At 39.6% G+C, this 17,796-nt stretch overlaps 4 protein-coding genes and 2 non-coding genes across 7 annotated transcripts; 2 read left to right on the plus strand and 4 right to left on the minus strand.

Moving 5' to 3' along the window:
* The first annotated feature begins 68 nt into the window (after positions 1-68).
* Positions 69-8,776, plus strand: nek4 (NIMA related kinase 4). 2 transcript variants are annotated; one of them, XM_004069272.4, is made up of 16 exons: positions 69-364; positions 2,978-3,244; positions 3,336-3,533; positions 3,888-3,995; positions 4,282-4,436; positions 4,534-4,663; positions 5,014-5,592; positions 5,676-5,720; positions 5,818-5,964; positions 6,194-6,358; positions 6,883-6,943; positions 7,127-7,239; positions 7,383-7,468; positions 7,620-7,837; positions 7,929-8,065; positions 8,156-8,776. In XM_004069272.4, exons 1-16 carry the CDS (start codon positions 278-280, stop codon positions 8,252-8,254), a joined length of 2,595 nt encoding a protein of 864 aa, XP_004069320.1. In that variant the 5' UTR covers positions 69-277; the 3' UTR covers positions 8,255-8,776. The 2 variants fall into 2 exon arrangements, with proteins under 2 accessions (XP_004069320.1, XP_020559190.1); XM_020703531.2 differs by having other exon boundaries at positions 5,017-5,592.
* An 87-nt stretch (positions 8,777-8,863) lies between these two features.
* On the minus strand, positions 8,864-10,061 carry spcs1 (signal peptidase complex subunit 1). Its single transcript, XM_004069157.4, has 4 exons — positions 9,927-10,061; positions 9,473-9,532; positions 9,298-9,384; positions 8,864-9,142 (listed from the first exon to the last, which is right to left on the minus strand). The coding sequence occupies exons 1-4, from the start codon at positions 9,960-9,962 to the stop codon at positions 9,014-9,016; spliced, it is 312 nt and encodes a 103-aa protein (XP_004069205.1). The 5' UTR covers positions 9,963-10,061; the 3' UTR covers positions 8,864-9,013.
* Positions 10,062-10,609: 548 nt separating this feature from the next.
* On the plus strand, positions 10,610-13,660 carry glt8d1 (glycosyltransferase 8 domain containing 1). Its single transcript, XM_004069158.4, has 9 exons — positions 10,610-10,870; positions 11,282-11,380; positions 11,596-11,800; positions 11,885-12,002; positions 12,079-12,163; positions 12,305-12,417; positions 12,503-12,669; positions 12,774-12,886; positions 12,975-13,660. Exons 1-9 carry the CDS (start codon positions 10,855-10,857, stop codon positions 13,151-13,153), a joined length of 1,095 nt encoding a protein of 364 aa, XP_004069206.1. The 5' UTR covers positions 10,610-10,854; the 3' UTR covers positions 13,154-13,660.
* A 66-nt stretch (positions 13,661-13,726) lies between these two features.
* Positions 13,727-17,535, minus strand: gnl3 (G protein nucleolar 3). The gene is made up of 15 exons (XM_004069159.4): positions 17,414-17,535; positions 17,203-17,261; positions 16,968-17,108; positions 16,745-16,861; positions 16,597-16,668; positions 16,389-16,524; positions 16,207-16,310; positions 15,671-15,821; positions 15,473-15,560; positions 15,224-15,401; positions 15,012-15,154; positions 14,685-14,821; positions 14,465-14,589; positions 14,221-14,284; positions 13,727-14,142 (listed from the first exon to the last, which is right to left on the minus strand). Exons 1-15 carry the CDS (start codon positions 17,424-17,426, stop codon positions 14,045-14,047), a joined length of 1,626 nt encoding a protein of 541 aa, XP_004069207.1. The 5' UTR covers positions 17,427-17,535; the 3' UTR covers positions 13,727-14,044.
* Positions 14,899-14,972, minus strand: LOC111947490. The gene has a single exon (XR_002873345.1). It is a non-coding gene; the product is annotated as a small nucleolar RNA SNORD19 (small nucleolar RNA).
* LOC111947486 lies at positions 15,893-16,016 on the minus strand. The gene has a single exon (XR_002873341.1). It is a non-coding gene; the product is annotated as a small nucleolar RNA SNORA47 (small nucleolar RNA).
* Positions 17,536-17,796: the final 261 nt, after the last annotated feature.

Raw genomic sequence — 17,796 nt, forward strand, 5'->3', positions numbered from 1 at the left:
CACACACTAGAGGGCGCTGTAGTTTCCTCCAGGTCTCGTAGAGTTCTTCTCTTAGCAAGGTGGGTAACAGTTGCCTAGTGACGCCAAACTATTGAGTTCCACTGATTTCCTGCTAACAGAAAATCTGACATTAAGCTAACGCGAAGTTTTTCGAAGATTTTCTCTGTTTTGTTTTTTTATTCTTTTCTACGTTTAGTTGATCAATGTGACGCATCTTATTCGCCGTTTGTGAGAAGGAAGAGAGGCCGCAGAGGGTCGGGATGTTTAGCGACAAACGATGAACAGCTATATTTTCATCAGGGTCGTTGGGAAAGGAAGCTATGGAGAGGTGAACTTGGTGAAGCACAAAACTGACCGAAAACAGGTAATGAACGGAGTTTGGACTCTAATAACTAAGGAAAGTTTTGGATTTTCCTTAGTTATTAGATTTTATTATTGGATTTTAAAGAAATCAAAATGAACGCAAAAGTAAGCGAGAAGTTAGCAAAGATCTGCGAAAACAACGGATTTATTATCAAAGTGTTGTAAATAATGCTGGCGAACAAGTTAATTTAGAGTTTTACTCTAGCATAAGCTTTTTTTTAATAGTTGATCAAAAAAGGAGACCCGTTATTATGGTGGTGCGATTTGATTGGTCACATTTTCCAAAATAACAGCTTTAAAAATAAAATCATTTGAAAGATTTGGAGTGGTCTCTCCCAAATTCCCGACCTGTTTGTCAGATTAAAATGACATAAAAAGGATGAGGTTTAAAGTAGAAGACCTTCAAGTGTGGCTGAAATGACAAAAAAAAAAAATCAAATTTGAGATTTGATTTGCTCCATGGACATGCGCAGTACGACAAAAAGTAAAAGGCTTTGTGCAATTGTTCAAAATGTAAACACTGTAGGGATAGATATGAAGGAGATGAGGACTAGATGAACGATAAAGGTATAAAATTACTAATAGAGCTGTCCTATCTACAGACAAACATATGGAATATAAAATATGAGATCAAATAGAAGGTGCTGCAAAAACGGAATCTTAAAAAGTGAAAAGACATTTGTTTCAAGAAAAGTTTTCTTATTTTCTGTCTGCACAAAAAATAATCTTATTAAGAAAGTTGTTCAATACATTTTTTCTAACAAAAAATCATCAGTGGAACGCCTGCAGAAGTTACAAGTTGCTTTGAATGAACCTGAAGATAATATAAAAAAAAGATGACTCCACTGAAACAGCCCTTCTCAGAGTCACTAATGACATCCTGATGCAGAGTGATGCAGGAAAATGCTCTGTGCTACTGGACCTAACCGCAGCCTTTGACACTGTTGACCATTACGTCCTCTTGGACAGAACTCTGCTGCAAGGCTTTTAACATATTCTTCCAAGTTTTCGCACGTCAGCCTGTTATTAATCCATCTGCACTGGCTTCCCATCTGTTTCCGAGTGTATTTTAAAATCCTGGTTTTGACATACGCAGCTCTTAATAACCAAGCACCGGTCTATATAAAAGACCATGTGCAGCTGTACACTCCCAGGAAGTCCCTGAGGTCATGTGATCAGGGTCTGCTGGTTGTTAAGAGAACCCGGTTAAAAACTAAGGGTGACAGAGCCTTTGTAGCAGTGGCTCCATCCCTCTGGAACTCCCTTCCTCTCAGCTCCAGATCTGCAGACTCGGTGTTTACTTCTAAAAGGTAGCTAAAAATTCTATAAATCGTAAAAAAAATGTAAAGTCTGTGTTTTAATATGAAGCACTTTGTGATTTTTATCTTCAAAGGTACTATACAAATAAAGTTTATTATATTCTTTTTGTTGTGAATTTGAGTTATCATCCCAGATGTGTGACTTGTAAGACTTACTGACAGTTATTGCAAAGGTTGGATTGTGGTTGTTGCTGCTAAGAGCGGCCCAACCAGTCATTACACTCCAAAAACAGGCCCCTTGGAAAAAAGTCAACAATTCTTACTCCATTGACAGATTTTCTTTAAATAAGCAAAGAAGCAAACAAAATCAGCCAATAGGTTAAGAAAAATGGTCTTGCTTTCTTTTTTAAAGAAAATAATTCTAGTCACAAAAACTTAAACTAAGATTATTTTCCATCCATCCTTCTTCCTCCGCTCATCTGGGACTGGGTCACGGGGGCAGCAGTATGAGCAAAGATGCCCAGATTTTCCCCGACCCGGCCACTTCCTCCAGCTCCTCTGGGGGGACCACGAGGCGTTCCCAGGCCAGCCGAGAGACGTAGTCTCTCCAGCGTGTCCTGGGTCTTCCCCGGTGCCTCCGTCCAGTGGGACATGCCCGGAAAACCTCCCCAGGGAGGTGTCCAGGAGGCATTCGGACTAGATGCCGGATTCACCTCAACTGACTCCCCTAGATGTAGAGGAGAATCGGTTCTACTCCTAGCTCCCCGCGAGTGACAGAGCTTCTCACCAAAACCACATTGCACCAGCCCCTTTGAGGCCTCCCACGGGTTGTTTTTGTCCTTGTTTTTTCCTCTCATAAGGGGGCTTCTGTACTTTTGTCTGACCCGTCACCCAGGACCTGTCTATCATGGCTTAAGCCCCCGACAGCTTAGCTCCTGGGATCACTCGAGCTCTCAAACTCCTCCACCGCCTAAAAGTGGCGGTTCACGGAGACTATTTTGATATTGAAACTTTCTTAGAATGATTATCTTTCTTGCAAGAAAGAAAATAAGACAACATCTCTTGAAACAAAGGTCATTTTGCATTGTAGGCTAAGATGAGAGTCACTTTTCACACAAGGTTGTGCATATGTTTGGATTCCCCTCCTTAATAATTAAAAAAGTCATTTAAAAACTACAAAGTTATGTTTGCATGTGTTATCCTTGGCTGATATTTGAATTTTGTTGCATTAAGTGTGACAAATTTGCAAAGTGGGAAATAAATGACGTTTCAGCAGGATGAACGTGGCATTTCAAGTTGTTATATCACGCTAACATTGCTAGGAGTTTTGACTCCTGGATCTTCTTCTCCTCCAGTATGTTATAAAGAAGCTGAATTTAAGCACTTCTTCTAAGAGGGAGCGGCGCTCTGCAGAGCAGGAGGCACAGCTTCTGTCACAGCTGCGACACCCAAACATTGTGACCTATAGGGAGTCCTGGGAGGGAGACGATCGTCAGCTGTACATTGTGATGGGTTTCTGTGAAGGAGGTGACCTTTACCACAGGCTCAAACAACGAAAAGGAGAGCTTCTGCCAGAGAGGCAGGTTGTTGAGTGGTTTGTCCAGATAGCAATGGCCCTTCAGGTACACTTTATTTTTATTCTGAGCACCAGTACAATTAGAAATTCAGGGAAATGGTCAGTAAAGTCACTAAAGTGTGATTTTTGTTTTTCAGTATCTGCATGAGAGGAATATTCTTCACCGGGACCTTAAAACTCAGAATATTTTCCTGACAAAAACCAACATCATCAAAGTTGGAGACCTTGGCATCGCCAGAGTGTTGGAAAATCAGAATGACATGGCCAGCACACTCATTGGGACCCCATACTACATGAGTCCTGAGCTCTTCTCAAATAAACCCTATAACCACAAGGTAGCTCCACTTCTTGACATCAACAATCCTTCTTATATGCACAGAAAAGTCTGATCATCATGACATTTCTTGAATTATCAGATTATTGACTGATCATGTAAGAGCATAATCTGATGTTCTCTGTTCAACGGGGACTATAGTCCCATAAAAAACATCAAATCTAAAAAGAACATTTTATTTTTGTGTATATTTTTTGTACATGCCTGTTTTATTTAATTTTTAATGACTCTGCTAAAGAAAATCCGCAAACAATGTAGGATTTTAGATAAAGTGTTTTTTGTATAAATTTCCTAATTTGACTTTTGTCAGTTTCACATTCCTTTGTTGACAGAATGTTGTTGTTTCTGTCTTCAGTCAGACGTTTGGGCCCTGGGTTGCTGTGTTTATGAGATGTCCACGCTGAAACACGCCTTCAATGCCAAGGATATGAACTCACTGGTGTATCGGATTGTGGAGGGAAAGGTTGGTTTCAAATGGAAGCGTGTCAGATATTGGCTGAACTTTAGGACACTTTCTGTTGATGATAGACTGACTTATTTCATGTCTGATGTAAACTGACATGTTTAATAGACTTTGTTTATTCTGTTAGATTTTTCGTCTGTTTGTTACTGTGCCAGAGACTTCATTCTATTTAAATAGAAGTGTTTGTTTTATTGGACCGCCAATAACATTTTTCTAACTTTACATAGAAACCTAAATTGTACATTTCATTCTTTCTGCTGTTTTCTTTTCTGTTTTTTTTTATTAGCTTCCACAGATGCCGAGTCGGTATGATCCCCAGCTTGGAGATTTGATCAAAAGCATGCTGTCAAAGAAACCCGAGGAACGGCCTGATGTCAAACTCATCCTGCGGCAGCCCTACATAAAACGACAAATTGCAATGTTTCTGGAAGCCACCAAAGAGTAGGTTTGAGCGAATCATAAACCACTTTTAGTTTAGTCATTTTTACGTTTAGACATTTGTGTTGTTTTCTGTAAATTCTTTTTTTTTTTTTCATAGGAAAACTGCAAAGTCAAGGAAAAAAGGTGTAGGTGACGTTGCAGATTCCACATCTAACACTGGGACCCCGTGTGAGGCAAAACCTGAGAGGCTTTCTGCAAGTCCAGAACCTCGAGACCGGACCAAGGGGGTGAGTTGGGGGGGTTATCAATTGGTGTGATTTGCTGAATTATATGTTTAGAGAATAATGAAATAGTCTATTTTATTCTCACTTGATTTTAATTCAGAGGTTCATTTAAAAGCTTTTGATGTTTAGAAAATCACATTTGTCCTCTTTTAATAAAAGGCTGCAACATATTTAATCTCAATTGTACTTTTGCTTTTTGATCATTTGCAGATATAAAAATAACTGTCAAAAACAAAAAAGCACAACATATGGTTTGTGGATTCATGCTCCCTAAATGCAAAAAAAGAGGCTTGTAAAAATCTGAAGTTGTTTCAATGAGAAAAACCCTTTATTTAATGTCTTCTTCTCTTTAGAAGGAAGAAAAATCACAAAAACAGAAAATACAGGGTGATGGAGCGGATATCCTCCCACCTAGGACACCTCCCCCACCCAAGCCCTCCTCACCTGACGCTCTCAAAGCCAGTATGGTTTCTATGGCAACAGTCAGCAACATTAGCGTGGATGTCCCACTGCAGCCGGACGACGGTGCAACGAGGAGACAGGTGTCCCAGTCTGTAATGTCACACCCCCCGCCATCCAATGAGGGGGACATGGTGCACAAAGATGGCAAGCGGAGAGGGAAACTGGATCCCAAACCCCCCCCTGCTCCAGCGAAGCCCCACCTGAAAGCTGCGTTAGGTGCTCACAGCAGAACAGCAGCCTCCGCTGGACTGGAAGATAATCAGCCGCAGTTCAAGCTTTACGATAACGACACTTTTTCCGTCTTTGGGGAGAAGCAGAGGTCAGGAATGGATCATAAAGACGACACCATGGAGTTACTCAAAGAAGCTGACATGCATAGGCCAAAACTAGAAAATGTTGTGAACATGGACAACAGAAATGACACCTTTACCCTAATCAAGCAGTCTTCAGTACCCTCCACAGATGTCCAGGTAAGGTTTTTTTTGGGGAAAGAAGGACTGTTTATTTTTTCCCTTCATTAGTTTTTAATCTGAGATTCTTTTTTTCTTCACAGGACAAACTAGAAGCCACAGAAAAGCTCTTGGTGCTTGCAGGACTGGTGAGCGGAGCAGTTTTCCTGCTCCTTAATACACTTTTGTAATCCAACTAACAAACTTGCCGTTTTGCACATTAAGAAATGACTTATCTCTGTGTAGGACTGTGATCAGGAAGACTCTCCATCTGCAGCCTCTAAGACAAGTAAAGACACTTCCTGTCCAAACTCCTCATGCCGCTCAGAACCTTCTCCGTCACATCAGCAGAGTCCGAGGCATAAAAGTCCGACACGAGAGCACCAGAACAAGGTAAGCCTTTATGTACCACATGTAGTGTTTAGTCTGTTCACTAAATATTTAATGAGGTTTTTTGTGAACTTATCAGAGCTGTTGTTAAAAACCAGAAAGCTTCAGAAGACCATTCTGATCCTGAATGAGTAAATGAATAAGCTTTCATCAAATGTGACAGTACTTTGGCAGGAGGATAAGTTAGCACTCCATTTGATGAAATCCGGTTTGAATCTTTTTTGTTTGATAGTTCAAAGTGATTACAGCAAGGCCTCTACCACAACCTCCTGTTGAGAGTGTGACAGTGGAGAGAAAGAGGCGGAGCAAAAAGAGCAATGACATCACGAGCGCTGATGCGACCGCAGCCTCCACGCTGGTCACCTCCTCGAACGATGGATTCGTACCTCCACCACAGGTGAAGCCTTTGCCATGTTTCTACTTTCTAAGAATGTGTTTGCTGACATTCATGCATTAGAAATAGTAGGAGCTCCACTAAAAAATAAAAACAGATTTTTCTACAATTTTACTCCTGTTGAAACAGAAATGTTATAAACTATAGAAGAAAGAGATCCAAGTCACAAGATGGTTCCAAAGAAATTGTCTTACTAAGAGTTGTTAAACTGATATTTAGCATTAAACTTGAAAGAATTGGGCAACAATTGAATTTATTGAATCTTTACATCTTAAAATTCTTTCTTCCTCTGGGATTAAACTTTTTCTTTTGAATAAATTTGTTCTAACTGCTTTTAACCCAGAATTCTATATCTCTTCAAACTTATCGCTCATTCTCAACTAGACTGTATACGATTGACTAAATTTAAATATACAATTATTCAAATTTTGCTCACATGAGAAGGTGTGTGCTTTTGTTTTTTGTTGTTTTTGTTGCCTCATCCCATTCAGTTTCATCATTGTAACTGAGAGTAACTTCCTTTTCAGGATCGCCTGCTATCGGCCCGAGAGAGAAGAAGACTGAGGCAATCACAGGAAAGCTATTCAGGTACCACCTCTAAATGAATCCTCCATCTTAAAAAAAAATAAGTATAGCAATAGATGTAAAACATGTCAACAGCAAGCAATAATCCCACACATTTGGGTTTTCCTAGCATTTTTTTGTTACTGTTAATTTTACACTGCAACAGATCTTAATGATAATGTTTTTCTATGTTTTGTTTTTATCCAGATGTCGGCGCTTTTCGAAGAGCATCCTATGATGTCACTTCTACTAAACCAGAGCCCTGCAAAGTCGCAGTAACTCGATCGGCTTCCTACTCGATCACAGAGACAAACAATAAGGTAAAATAAATAAAAAAGACCATTTAGAGACACTTCATTAGCACGACTTTTGTTGGAGTGGCAGACAACATTATTATCGGAAATTGAAACTTGTTCCTCTCAGATGTTCTGTTCTTAGATTTTGGTGTGTTGCTTTGCTGCAGAATAAACTGGAGCAGAAGTCAGATGAAGATGAATGCAGCTCATCTACAAGTTCCACTGAGCGCTCAGAAGGAGACTGCAGGGAAAGGTGAGGAAATATGTCAAAAGACCATCAAGAGTTGGGGATCTTAGTATTTTTGCCTCATTATATTTCAACTTAAATACTCTTTTGAGTTGGAAACCATTTGCATACTGCTGCTATTTTTTTTTTATTTTTATAAACGTATGGTCCATGATAGGAAAACTGAATCAAGTGACATGCAAGATTTAGTCCAAATGATGACTCAGACATTGAGAATGGGCCTTAAAGATGGCGGCCATGAGGTGGACAAAGGTGCATTTGACTCCACAACGCTGCCAGAGTTCAAACTGAACAGGAAGTACAGGGACACTCTTGTACTTCACGGGAAAGCTCGAGGGGAAGCTGAGGACTTGCCACTCAGTAAAATACCGAAAGGTCAGTCAGATATGTCTAGTTTTTCATCACACTATTATCATCATTCAGGTAGAGTAAAGTTTTTGGTGTTGAGCGTGTTTGTCTCTGAAAGGTTCCACATCTGGTCCAGCCAAGATAAGAAGAGCTATAGAGCAGCTGAGAACAGATGTGGTAAAAGGTCTGGGTGTTAAACTGCTGGACCAAGTGCTTGAAATCCTGGAGGAAGAAGAAGATGAAACCAAAAGAGAGGTATACTGAATAATTGGGATATTTTCCCTTACCCTTCCTTCCCTTAGGTTGCTTTGTTTCCATAATGATCTTGGTTGACATTTCTTTCAGCTGTGCCTCCGTGACCACATGGGAGACGAAAAGTACCAAGCGTACGCAGTGATGGTGAGGCAGCTGAAGTTTTTTGAAGATATGGCCTTTAAGGCTTAAACAACCATGGGAGAGCACTCTGATTCTGTTTGGGAAGACTTGCATTTGGACCATCCCAATCAATGGTCATTGCTGAGAGAGAGAGCCTGTTTTTTGTGTCAATTAGTGCAGCAAAATGGAAATGGACAAAAACCTGTTTACTGCCAAAAGATACATTGTTTGTGACACTAAATTTCAAAGGTTTCTGGCATTAAATTGTATCCATGAGAAGAAGCAGGTATGTGTAATTATGTAAATGACAGAACTGCCCCCTTTTGTAATGTGAATGCACAATGTGTCATACCCAACTTGGCTTCATGTGTAATGTTTAGTCTTTAAAATTCCTTTTGAACTTACTGTAGTGAAGCATCAAATATTCTGAATTTTTTCTATTTTACAGTACTAGTTCACTATTTTCTATTTCAAAGCTGATTCAAAGTAGATGTTTCTCACAATTTAAAATGAATTCCAATATGTACAAAATGTTTTTTAACGATTGATTTCCTAAACATTTGAGAGAATAAAATATTTTAATATTGAAAATGATGTTTAAATCTTCCTTTCTGAATGACATTTGAGCACTTTTATGTTCTGCGGAAGAAATACAAATCAAATATTCAACTCAGAAAATTGAAATTCATTTGATGTTTTAATTAAAGAAAAGAGTTTGGACGTGACCGGTGAACAAATCAAAGCTTTCTTTCCACAATTTTGTAATGCAGAAAACATGTCTACGTAACAGCATATGCAAAAAGTGATCCAAACGTGGTAGCTGTTCATCTACTTGTGCTTTTTCTTCTTCTGGATGTTTTCTGGAGGCTTTTGGTTGGACTCTGCACTGGTTTCAGGCACAACTGGTTGCCAGGGCAGCGGATTCTTCCTGTACATGGGCCATGGAGGCAGAGTCAACTGAAGAGAAAAAAAAAACAAAATAAAGCATCTGTTGTTCTTTTCATCTGTCATAGAAAATGTCAAATCTCAAGAGAATCCAGACTTTGGCCGTACAGATTCAAACAAAAAACTTGTGCAGAAAATATGGGATACTTAAAAATTAAATGTCTCACCAAGCAGGACACAGCAAAGCCACCTAAAACGATGTACACTGTCCACCCGAACTGCTCAACGATCAGACCGTACACAAATCCAATCACCTGTAAAGAGAGGACACGGTGTAAGTGGAACACACTGCAGACAAAAAGCAAAATCGATTTTATTAAGATGTTTGTGCAGATGAGTTACCGCTGAGATGAGAATAATCCCTTGGAAGATTTGTTCTGCAAGCTTCTGGCCTTTATAATCCTTGAACACATGGATATCAAAAGGAAGTAATTGATTATATCAGCTCCACTAATTGTGCAAAAATAGAGTTTTTTCCCAAATGTATTCTATAGTTTTCCACAAATTCAAGACAACTTCAGTCCGGAGAAACTTAAAAGTAAATTCAAAGACGTGCTACGTTTAAGTTACTTCCAATTATTACAATTTGATAACTATTTTAGCCATCAAAATCTTTAATAAGTTGTACATTAAAGCAATTTTATACAAACATAATGAGTGCGTCGACACAAATGTAACGGTAGTCGGTCAATTGCAGTGAAACGGATGCTTGACGTGTTAGCTAGTTCTGAAGAAAAACGTGCATCTAGTGGCTGCTAATGGTCAACCTCCGAAGAAATAATACCACTTTTCTTACCATATGCGTAGGAATGGACTTAAATATGGACAGCATGTTTTCTACTTAAGTAAACGGTATAAGTCAAAGATGTTAGCTTTACTTGGGTAGCAGTTTAACTTCCGGTTTCGAAAACATACGTCTTATTTTAAAGGACCCCTGGCCCGCCACTTCCGGTGATCTTTATCATTGCTCCTCTTTGTTTGATGTCTTGTTTTGTTTTTTGTACCAGCACATTTATTTACTGGATATCCATCCACCTTATTTTGTAATCCTGTAAAATGACTGTACTTTTCAGTGACAAAAATAGTTGTTTTAAATTGTATTTACGTGATCACTTAATGATTTATTCACAAGTATTCCAGTCAGATTTCCATAAAGTTCAAAAGACATTTGATTTTTTTACTGGAGGTTTAGTGATTAAAAATATTTTGAAAAAAATTCAGTGTTATTTCAGTTCAAATATATATTACATGTTTACTTTATTATATATATAATTTCTTTTCACTTTGTGAACGATTACAACAAAAATAAGTCTTAGGTGTTAAAAAACTGCCTGTTAGAAACACCAGTTTCTGTTTGGTAATAATAATATGTTTAGTTTTGTATAATAAACTAAAACATAAAAAACTTGTCTTAAAAATAAATTCCCTTTAAAACCTGAAAAAGGAAGATTTACAATTTATTTTTAATCAGGCGCTCCCTGAACACCCCCACTCTGCCGATGGGAAAAACTTGATGTTGAGTTGGCAGATTGGCTTTAACGAGATTAAGCTCCACAAACGGATTGCTTTTATAGTTAAATGAAGTTGGAAGAATTTACTATTTAAGTGCGGAGATTTTTTATCAAAAGCAACCGGTTAGCGTTTTATGGACTCGCTACGGACCACTGAAGCCGTTAAGAATCCTATCTCTTACTATCGGCACTTATTTGTAAGCGAAATTTATCATGACACTAAGAAAAGGTAAGATTCCTTTATTGTTTCTGATTTAAATTTACAAATATTTTTACCATATACCTCTACAAATGCATGGTAGTAAGTGTAAACACTGTTTACATCCCAGTACTTCAGGTAATCAGCGTTTATTTTACAGTATATTTGTATTTGTTTTACTCTTTTTTTTTTTTTACTGTTTTACAATTTTTTTTATCATATTGATGAAAAAAATAATAAACACGGCAAAGGCATAAGGTCTCGGAGTTTTCATTGTATCATATAGATCTGATCATTATTTGTCAAAATAACAGAACTGCCATTGTCACATTAAGAATAGTAGGCTATTATGTTTACATGTTTACTTTATTTGATCACTCCAGTAATGTGTTGGTATAAAGAACATGTCTGACCAACAATAACTTTCCACCATTGTGTTAGTGAATGTGGTCATCCTGCTGCTGGTTGGTGTGGCCTTCCTGATCATAGTTCAACGGAACCTCCTCAAACTCAGTGACCTTTTGCACAAAGAAAGTCCAGGTATGTCTGAGCATGTAAACACTTAAAAAAATGTGTTTTATCCGGTTAAGCTGTAGAATTGGTAAATATCAGATTGAAACTACCCTGATGCATTTACAGAAAGGCTATTGATGCTGGGGTCCCTCAAGGCTCTGTAGTGGCCCCTGATTATTTTAATGAAAAGTCCTCAAAACAGTATTTTAAATAAAAGTATTTTATGGAATGCGCATCTGCAGATTCTGGGGTGATTCTTCCGTTTGAGGGCGAGCTGTCGCCCGACCCAGAGCCCAGGCGGAAAGGAGAGGAGATCCCCGTTCTGTTAACCGCTGCTGAGGACAGACTTGGAGCTGTGGTTGCTGCCATCAACAGTGTCTACCACAACACCAAGGCCAATGTTGTCTTCACTGTTGTGGCCCTCAATGGCACAGTTGACCATTTAAAGTAATTCCCAAACTCACTAAAACAAGATTTGATTTAATAATTGATTTCCAGTTACCCGACATATTTTTGATGTTTTATCAACAGAGAGTGGCTGAGTAAGACGAAGCTGAAAAAGGTCAAAATTAAGATCCTTGTTTTTGAGCCTACACTCTTCAGTAGTACGATTTCAAAAGACCTTCAGACTCTGGGGACTTTAAACCTGGTAAAACATCCACATAGAGCAGTTCTTAACTATTATTCTCTTATTCTGTACATTGACTTGATGGTTTATTTCTCAGTTGACCTTTGCCAGGTTTTACCTGCCTGTGTACATACCTGAGGCAGAGAAAGCCATCTATCTGGATGATGATATTATTGTGCAAGGTAATAAAAACCCTCAACGTCTGAGGATTATGTTGGCTTTTTAAAATATACTTCATCCACTAACCAACAAGACAAAGAGTGTCTGGATCTAAATAAATGTTTTTTGTTTGTTTGTTTTTTGTCTGGTTGGTTAATTTTCAGGAGACATTAAAGAACTTTATGACGCCAACTTGAAACCCGGACATGCAGCTTCCTTTTCTGATGACTGTGACTCTGGATCTGCTAAAGGGATCATTCGAGGGGCGGGAAACCAGGTGGGCAACTCCCACAAGACTTTGCTTCAGGTTTCATCAAAGAAAATAAGCAGAAACATCTAATTTATAGACTGTTTTTTTTTAGAACAACTATATAGGTTTTTTGGACTTTAAAAAGGATTCCATAAAAAAGCTGGGGATGAAGGCCAACACGTGCTCCTTCAACCCAGGAGTCATCATCGCTAACCTGACGGAGTGGAAGAACCAAAACATCAGCCAGCAGCTGGAGCACTGGATGGAGCTAAACACTCGGTAAACCACTCGTGTTGAAACAATTGATGGGGAGAAAATCACTGTAAAAACAAGCATTCAAGTCTATTCTTTGATCAATTTCATTCAACTTCGTTTTTTTCCAGAGAGGAGTTATACAGTAAAACTCTTGCTGGAAGCATCACCACCCCTCCGCTGCTTCTAGTTTTTTACAAACGCCACTCCTCCATCGATCCTTTGTGGCATGTGCGACACTTGGGTGAGTTTGTCCTGTTCTAGCATGAATCCAGAACAAATATCTGAAGGAAATCCTGATTTAATAGCTAAAAATGACTTTTTTTCCTCAGGGACTACAGGAGCGGGAAACCGGTACTCCCCTCAGTTTGTGCGAGCTGCCAAACTGCTGCACTGGAATGGACATTATAAGCCTTGGGGAAGGTTGTCTTCTTTTACGGACGTGTGGGACAAGTGGTTCATTCCAGACCCCACAGGGAAGTTCCAACCAGTGCGAAGACACACAGACTGAAAGGAGGACGTCCGTCTCAGTCCGGTCCCAAAAGGAGTCCAGCATGACTGCTTGCATCTCAGGGACAAAGACCGCTCTGCAAGGCTTTTTAACCAAAATGAGCGTTTCTCTTAACCTCGCCTTACATTCCTGAGAAACATTTCTGCTTCAGTCCTCAGTGCTGCTTTATACTAAAGTTCAGCTTTGATTTTCTCCACAGACTGCCTAAAGAAACACCAAGAGCCTTTAAATGATGGGCAGAGTAGAGGGTTGTACTAAACGAAACCATCATCAGGGATGCAACAGTAGCTTTAGTTCATCTGTCCTCTTATAGTTGCTTACATCAGTCGGCTAATTTGCTCCATAACTTCAAGTACCTGTACGGGTTTTAGAGTACACGCAACCCACTAACCAAACTTCAACAGCAACCGTTTGCACAAGATGTCACACTAAGGATTTTGTACATTTTGAGAAAATCAGCGACCTGTGTATAAATGTCTTTTGTACAATAAATGTTTTGCAAACGAACCGATGAAACACTTTTTGTTAAATCCTCTTAAAGATTTTTCTAAAACAAATGAAAAAACAAGGTGGTTTTGTCACTTCAGATTTACTACATATATATTCAAATTATTTACAGTACTTTGTAAAAGAAAAGACTATAAAGCAGCTCACTTTTTCATCTGGGAGATGTAATACGACATACACAGTGGCTGAACAATCCATTTTCTTCTGAGAAGCGCATAAAAGAACAAGATAATAATTGAACTTGACATATTTGAGTGACTTGTTTGCTTCTGGTCTTCAGTTCAATAGTAGAAAGTTCATCCTGATGGTGACTTGATCCACATCTGATGTAAACGTCCGTCAAGCTTTCTGGGCTCAGGCGCTGGATGAAAGTGAAGCTTAAATTTACTTAAAATGGACGTTAAAGTCGTAGGCATCATCTGCACTCGTTGCAGTCAGGTTCACCTCCAGGGCCGATGACTCAAACTGCACCATAAGCTTTTCTGTAAAGAGAAGACAAACCGAGTCAAACAGTCCCTGTGCTCAAAGTTCTCAGAAATAAGTAAAATAATAATAATTACTGTTCTGTGATGTTTTCTCAGTTTTCTCCTCAGCATCATTTGAGTCCACAGGAGTTTGTTCAGCCTGAAAAAAGGGAACATTTTGAAACTTAATTTCACTCCACTCTGCAGTACGATAGAAAAAAAAAACTACACAGCATGATCAGAGTTGGATTAGAAGTCTTCATAAAAACTTCAAGATTTGCGATTTTGTCCTCATTTCAAGAAAAGACTGTCTGTTTGCAGACCCTCCATCAGGTGTTACCTCCTTGTTCTGCTCCTCGCCTGTGTTTGCAGCATCCGGTTGCTCTTCAGAAACACTCAGAAGACCAGAGGTCGGGCCTTTAGAGACGAAGCTTATACTGCTTGCAGGGTTTGGAAATTTAACACCTAGAGAGGAGAAATGTTTCTATTGATTCATTACTACAGTGGGGTCTGTAAGCATCACTGCTGTCCTCTTTATGGTCATAAACGGGGTACCGTACCGTTCAGAGTCTCCTCATTTCCTGCTTTCAATCTCTTCAGATTCCAGCCATTCTGCATTTCAGCGACCACCGAATCCATCAGATACGCAGGGAGGATGTGCGTCCCAGGAACCTTACAGTGATAGCTCAGCTTTGCCCTGAGGAAATTCCCAAACCAGATTGATAGAAAAAATAAAGTAAGCAGCTGCCATATGACACGTTTGCAGTAAGATTAGGAAATATTTGGATCAGAGTTGGATTAGAAGTCTTCATAAAAAAATCCAGACTTGCATTTTGTCCTCATTTCCACAGTGCTCGGTCTTCCTCACTGCTTAAATCCAAACTTACCCAGTCCAATCAGACAGAAAGGTGGTGGCTGCCTGCTGTGTGTCAGGAACTCCTCCCTTCTGCAGGTAACCACGCTTTTTGGCCAGCATGGTCAAAAACTCCAGAGAATTTCTATAATCTGGGACATTATACTGCAGCATCACCTGGACAGTAAAATGAAATGTTGTGAGCACGATGCAGGAGTTGCTTGGATGGTGGAAAACGTTGCCTACCTGTGTCTTATCACACTGCTTGAGCAGAGTCTGCGCAGCCTCCAGAACGCTGTCCTGACCCTCCTCCACCTGCAGGCTCCTTAAGGCCATGGAGGCCGGCGGGTTTGTCGGGGACGCCACTATTCCCGGGCTGTCTATGAGCTTCACATTCTTAGAGATGTGCACCTCTTGCATTGACCTGGTATGAGGCACAAATCCGACATTGGTAGAGGTGTCCAAAATTCGGAAGACATTTGAAATGTTACGTACTTTGTGATGCCCCTCTTGACGCCAGCGTTGCATGCCAGGATCCCCTTCATGCTGTTGATGAGGCTGCTTTTGCCCACATTTGGAAAACCTGGTGGGGAAAAGAGTTTGTTAAGAAAGGTAAAGACGTAAAAAACACAGTAAGAGGCAGAAACGAGGCGGCTATTTTGTCAAAATAAATATTTTTTTTAAATTCCTTACCAACAATGCCGACTTTAAGTTTGGCCTCGCTCTGCGTTTTGGAAGCAAAGCTCATCAGCAAATCAGAGAGGCAGGAGCTTCCAAAGCAGGCGACTCCTCTGGATTTATCCAGGATGTCATTAGAGGCCACTATTCTGCTCTTTTTGGCTTGCTGATAAGAAAATTCATTTAAAGCAGTTTTAAAACCCAACAAAATATATGATTAAAGACTTGTTTTTGTTTCACAAACACACATATCAGTTTTAAATTCCTTAGAATGACAACATTGTGTGTCTATGTGTTAATATTGGAGGTAAAAAACCAGTGACAACAGCACAGCAAGCTGTTGAACCTTCTCAGACCTCCGCATTTTAACTAACAACAAATGTTTCTTGGTCTGACACAAGATAAAAACTATAATAAAGAATAAATTAAAAAGTGTAAAAAGAAAATTGAATTCCTTGTTTGTTTATAAATCAACCATAACACTTACCACCCTTCAGGCAAACAGCATTTTAGTGTTTCATTTATGTTTTTTTTCCCATTGAAACCCTTACCAGAGTTTTGTCCTGAATTAGCGTTGACGCTTTGAAAGCCACCACAGGAAATTCCTTCTGTAAAAACCCAATCCACTTCTCCAAGTTTTCTTTAGGCACCAGATCTGCAACAAAACACAAACTACAAAATTCAAAACTCCTAAGTACTGGTTCAAACTGGCGTTCATTTTTTGCTTGTTTACCTATCTTGTTGAGAAGTAAAAGTATCTTCTTGTTGCCCTCCCTTTGCAGCACAGCCTCCTCTAACTGAGGACATCTGGAACCCTGAGGGTCCCGAGCATCCAGAACTTCTACGATGACATCTGATGCATCGATAACCTGGGAAAGGTTCACGGTGAATGAGTCAAGCTGAATCTGAAGCAGAGGATCCTTTGAACCCAGTAGTTTTACCTTGTTCAGCTCAGCACAAAGGAATTGTTTCGAACTCCTGTTTACAGCAGCCTGTTTTCTTGCAAGTGCATCCTAAACACATGAACATATGAAGGTAAGCAGGGATGTAATACCTGTGGAAACATAGATGGACACCGCCTGATCGTACCTTGCGAGTCTTCTTGGCTTGGGGTCCAGTCTCATTACTTGCCGCCTCCTCTTTCTTCCTTTTCTTTGCTCGCTCTTCCTTATTTGCTTGACGTTGTCTTTCCTTTTCTTCTTCAATCTAGGTATAAAAAACATTTACAAATTAAAACTTCAAATAAAAGCCTTGGCTAAATGACTCCATGGAAGTGGTAGGACCAACCCTGACAGGTAAGGAACCAGCTCACCTGTAGCTTCCTCTGCTCTGCCTCCCTTAAGACCTCTTCCTTGAATGGAGCACTGCTGGGAACTCCTAAATCCTTTTTCACTCGTTTACTCACTCCTTTCTTCTTTGCCTCCTTTCTAAGCTTCCGGTGGTGCTCCCGGACCTACACACCACACAGTAAAACAAGTTAAACGTCCACAAATTCCCATTTAAACAGCGATCTTCTTCTTTTTTTAAACAAAAGGTACTTTACTCACTTTTCTCTGTATTTTGTAACGTTTGGAGCAAGAGAGCCGCTTACTTGCTTTCTTTAACTCTGAAGAAAAAGACAGGTCCGGCGAAAAAGGTAAGAATTTTTGTTACATATAACTTAACGTCAATCTTTTCGTTAGATTAACACACTGTCAAATAACTTTAAAATAGAATCGTAATTTCTACGTTATTATATTTCGGGGGGAAAACACTTACTCGGTCGTTTCATCGTGGAAAGACAACCTGCAAACTCAGTTGTGAAGCAGCTGCTTGCACGTGGAAACGGGCGGACGTTCGATCTTGCGTCATTTCCGCTCTTGCAGGACAGTATTGTGCCATCTGCTGACTAGGAGGCCCACTGCGCCTCTCTATCTCTCTGTCTCTCTCTGTCTCTCTCTCTCTCTCTCTCTCTCTCTCTCTCTCTCTCTCTCTCTCTCTCTCTCTCTCTCTCTCAAAGTCAAAGTCAGCTTTATTGTCAAATATGCTGCATACAGAAGACATACAGCACAGATGATACTTTCCTCTCGTCCCACAGTGCAAGCAGGTTATTAAATCATAAAATAAAATAGATAAAATAACAGCAATAATAAGAAGAATAA

Source organism: Oryzias latipes, chromosome 5, assembly GCF_002234675.1.
Source record: "Oryzias latipes chromosome 5, ASM223467v1".
Classification (NCBI taxonomy): Eukaryota; Metazoa; Chordata; class Actinopteri; order Beloniformes; family Adrianichthyidae; genus Oryzias; species Oryzias latipes.

Bases quoted from the DNA above. Each gene is read 5' to 3' on its own strand.
- spcs1 (XM_004069157.4), bottom strand. From the start codon at position 9,962: ATGCTGTCCATATTTAAGTCCATTCCTACGCATATG. The intron at 9,533-9,926 runs GTAAGAAAAGTG...CATGTGTTCAAG, and splicing joins AGTCCATTCCTACGCATATG to GATTATAAAGGCCAGAAGCT. The intron at 9,143-9,297 runs GTGAGACATTTA...TTTTCTCTTCAG, and splicing joins GCTTTGCTGTGTCCTGCTTG to TTGACTCTGCCTCCATGGCC.
- glt8d1 (XM_004069158.4), top strand. The intron at 12,164-12,304 runs GTAATAAAAACC...GTTAATTTTCAG, and splicing joins TGATGATATTATTGTGCAAG to GAGACATTAAAGAACTTTAT. The intron at 12,418-12,502 runs GTGGGCAACTCC...GTTTTTTTTTAG, and splicing joins TTCGAGGGGCGGGAAACCAG to AACAACTATATAGGTTTTTT.
- gnl3 (XM_004069159.4), bottom strand. The intron at 15,155-15,223 runs GTAGGCAACGTT...TTTACTGTCCAG, and splicing joins AGCAGTGTGATAAGACACAG to GTGATGCTGCAGTATAATGT. The intron at 14,285-14,464 runs GTAACACCTGAT...CCCTTTTTTCAG, and splicing joins GCGAGGAGCAGAACAAGGAG to GCTGAACAAACTCCTGTGGA.
- nek4 (XM_004069272.4), top strand. From the start codon at position 278: ATGAACAGCTATATTTTCATCAGGGTCGTTGGGAAAGGAAGCTATGGA. The intron at 4,437-4,533 runs GTAGGTTTGAGC...TTTTTTTCATAG, and splicing joins TTTCTGGAAGCCACCAAAGA to GAAAACTGCAAAGTCAAGGA. The intron at 6,944-7,126 runs GTACCACCTCTA...GTTTTTATCCAG, and splicing joins ATCACAGGAAAGCTATTCAG to ATGTCGGCGCTTTTCGAAGA.